Genomic DNA, 4,034 nt, shown 5'->3' with positions numbered 1-4,034 from the left:
ACACATATAAGTTGCAAAATTGCATTAAAAAAAAAAATGATTGTGTGTAGGAAGGGGTACCTTCCTGCACATAAACAATGATAAACAATTTGCTGTTTCTATGTGTGCAGCAGCACACATGGAAACAACAAAAACGAGGGGATAAAAGTAACTTTTGCCTGTTTAAGACCAGTTTTCTCTGGTCTTAACTTTTGCGCTGCCCTTGTAAATAGGAGGCATCATCAAAAGCAATGGGTTTTGCGGGTAAAACGCCCACCGCAACACAAATTGCCTTCCCCTTTCACGCTGAATACAGAGGGAAAGGGTGCCTTATTTACAAGGCATCGTTAAGCCAGTGGTTTAACTCTGTTATGTAAATAGGGCTAGGCCCTTATCGCCATCACAACGTCATTGAAAGTGACGTTGTGGTGGCGATAGGGGCTTGTAAATATGCCCCCCTCGTTTTTTCGGTGTAGACAAAAATATATGCCCACAGACCTATATAATATCTTGCCTCTTGCGAGTTTGGGAAATAAAACAATTCCATTACTAAAACATGGGCTTTAATTTCCCTGCTATCAGTTTTCATATAAAACATTAAGAGAATTTACCATATCTTAAAATGTCCTACATTCTGCTCCATAGACAAGCTTTGCTCGGATTAAATCCACCTGTAGGAATGTGACCTTCCTCTGTGCTTCCCTACGTTATTCATGTAGCAATAGTAGAGTTAAAAATAAGGCGGGCGCGCTTTGTTGCCTTTCTAAATTATTAAGAAGTCTGGGACAATCTAAGATCTGCCGTCACGGATACGTAAGCGCGGACTTAGATGCCCACTGGACTCCCATCGAAGAGAGGCTGAAATATTGATGAGGTCTTCGTTCTCCAAGTGCTATGAAAGCAGACTCCTTGCCAAGTTAAGATTGTTTTTATATTTTGAAGAGCTCTGACATTTGAAACTCTCTGGGAGGGACATCAAACATACAAGCTTTGCTAATTCACTGGAGCATTATCTGTGTCTTGAGGCCACGACAAAAGCAAACTGAAATGGAGACCTCAGACTCCTCATTTTGAATTTGATTTCTAGCAGAACCTTGAACCGTTATAACCCTACAATGTTTGGGTGAAGTTCTCAAACTTAAGAACTTGTGGAGTGCACCGACTCGGTCCAGCGCTTCACTACAAAAGAAGATTTCTACACAAGAAAATATTTTTCTGCGAGAATTTCTCATACATTTTTTTTACCAGAATAACCTCTTGCTAAAAGTACTGCTGTGGCAGAGTTTTTCTCTCTACAAACTAACTTTCAGCTTGTAATTTGCCATGCTGTGATGTTTGGCCACTTTGTGCATGGTTTAGTGTCTGCAATTGTAGAGAAAATTGTTCCAAAAACCGTTCTATAGTTACTAACTCACACTCCCCTTCTGTTCTCCAGCTCCCTATCCACCCCCTTCTGATCCCTCCTCTGTCTAGGGTACGGCCTTGGCCCCTTGTTTCTTGGTTCTTGCCTTCGTTACGGGCTCCCTACTGTTGTCACTTCCCAGTGTTCGACCAGCACTTGCAATCTATTTAATTTCCATAGTCATCAGATTTCCCTATTCATTTGGAAAGACTTATTGATGGGCATTTTCTGAGCCTTTTGCTTTGTGTCTATTTGTGAGTGTAATTGTTGGCACCCCTCATTTGTATGAGCAGGCAACACCATTCAGAGGAGACATCAGAAGACTTATTTTCTTGTACTCTCCCTTAGAATACAACATATCCAAAGATTTGCCAATTGGCACAGATCAATGGGTTTGGTCTGTACTTTGCCACAAACAGGCTTGTTAAAGTTGTCACAGTCGCAATCATTGCCCCGCTCTGTCACACATCACATCCGAATTGTACAGAAAGTAGGAGATCGTACCCTTCCTGGAGGCTGGCACTCAGGAAGTGAGACTGTGACATGGTGGACACATGGATGGAGTTGTGCGTCTTCTGTGAACTTGGAGGGCTTGTCTGTGAGGGGTTGCAGTAAGAGATTCATTCCAAAGTCCACGACGGAGAAGTTGAAAGTGGAGAGTAGGGAAAGAAAGGTGCCTTTTCCCCTTAACAGTGTATAAAAGCCACACATTCTCTCACCACTGCTACTATGCCAGAAAATAGCATAAGACCTAGGTTCTGCAGAGGCCAGAGCAGATGAGGTGGAGGGGTTGATGCAATGAGACCTACATAAGAGCCCAAGCAGAATGTGTAGTATCAATGACACCCTCTTCCACCACAACAGAGAGCCTGGTTACATTCCTGGGTGGGGTCTTGTGTTTGGCAAGTCAGTCTGTTAATGTAAAGAAGCATGGTCTGTAAGTGGAATAATGAACGTGCATGGTTGAGCAGAGCAAGTTTTATTGTTGAGTTGTGCAACCGTAGACGTCGCGTCACCAAAATGTCAGAGGTGTATCTTAGAACCTGTGACGTAACTTGAAGAATAATATCTACTACCTTTACCTACAAGACATGCCTGCGCATCATTCTTCGTTTTAACATAGTGGAGCTGACGTCACACATCTTTTAACCTCAATCACATTATGGGAAGTGACATCATATGACCGTTGACCCTGGGTCCCAAGAAGTGATATCACAAGACCTTCATCATTATAACATCACAATAATTCATGTCACTGAAGACTAGTGTATACTTCAAAGAGAAAAATGTATTGCCAAATTGGAGAGCTGTACTAATTCATATAGACCATATATTGCACATGTACTATGTTATTGGCTTGAAATACTACTTATCATTGTTGATTCTTTTTTATTTATGATCACTTTTAATGAACTGCCACACTTGTAGAGCTCAGACGTGGTAGTTCATATAGTCACAATAATGGGATGTAGCAGAAAGTTTGCATAATGTGCATGTATTTTTAATATATTAACTTTTATATTGTATTCTAAAGAGTGTGCTTGGACTTTTACATGTATTTATTTTGCTTAACTGAGAGTGTCATCCAGTGGGAGCTGAAAGACAGTGCTTATCAGACCACTGTTTAACTTCAGTTCTTCGCACTGCTTTTCCCACCTCTGCGGACAAGGGTCACAAGGGGCCAGCCATGGGTCGCACCTACAAGCCCTGGCAACTCCTAAATGGTATTCATGTGTTCAACCCAGTAATGAAAACAGTGGTGCCTGTTGTGCTTGCTATATTTGACTTTCTTACACTTTCCTCCATGTGATTGAACGTTAAATATATTGTCCTTGCTTTCACAGCGGGATCACTGCAGGACGCTCCGCCCATCACCCCGACGGCGAGCATCAAGGTCTCCTCCAGCTATTCAGCCCCATCCAACACCAATGCGTCTTCGGGCTACTCGGCCCCAACGAAGAAACCCGTCCTGATCAAGACCATCGAGACCATGAATGGCCAGAGGCTCTCCGAGTCCAGCCACTACTCCAAGGACTAGCCGCGATGAGTAGGAGCAACTCTAAGGGGCTTCAATGAGTAGGAGCAAATCTAAGGTGGTGCTACGCTAGACAGGAGGAAGCTTAGGTTTCACCACCACCTACAATTGGATCCCAGCTTTTAATTAAATCTATGTGGATGATGGCTGAGCATCTTATGTGTACTTTGGAGTAAAATGAATCTGTAACTTACTCATGTAAGGCTCTTTATCATGCAATGTACTTTTTAGTACTTTTTTTTATAAACAAGGTGTCATCTTTTTTGACTTGAAGTCCAGTGATGAATTCTAGAAGGTTTGTTGCATATTGACTAAGTTTATGTCAATCTCGTATTTCCATAAAACTAATAAAGAAGGCAGTACCTATTCAGTGGTTGTAGCCTCCCTCTGACATTTATCCAAACCCATTGCTGCAACAATCAGAAAATCAATCATTTTATAAATAAATCAACACCTGGCTTTCACTAAAGAGTTATATGCTCCTTAATGCTGTGGCCAAAATATTGAGAACACATATATGGCCAGGCAAGTATGTAATGTTGGTCTATCATTAACTCCAGATATATTTATCAATAATTTTGTCCTCAATATTTTGGTTCTGATAGTAAGGTACAACAC

At 41.6% G+C, this 4,034-nt stretch overlaps 1 protein-coding gene across 1 annotated transcript in view; it reads left to right on the top strand.

Moving 5' to 3' along the window:
- The window catches only part of LOC144822120 (keratin, type II cytoskeletal 8-like), an 87,184-nt gene extending 83,398 nt beyond the window's left edge, over positions 1 to 3,786 (top strand). Inside the window, exon 9 of the mRNA XM_078679253.1 lies at positions 3,226 to 3,786. Coding sequence (XP_078535379.1) covers positions 3,226 to 3,419 — 194 coding nt within the window. The 3' untranslated portion in view covers positions 3,420 to 3,786. The remainder of the gene's footprint in view (positions 1 to 3,225) is intronic.
- Positions 3,787 to 4,034: the final 248 nt, after the last annotated feature.

Source organism: Lissotriton helveticus, chromosome 3_1, assembly GCF_964261635.1.
Source record: "Lissotriton helveticus chromosome 3_1, aLisHel1.1, whole genome shotgun sequence".
In the NCBI taxonomy this organism is placed as follows: Eukaryota; Metazoa; Chordata; class Amphibia; order Caudata; family Salamandridae; genus Lissotriton; species Lissotriton helveticus.
This window is presented reverse-complemented; position numbering and strand designations above follow the sequence as displayed.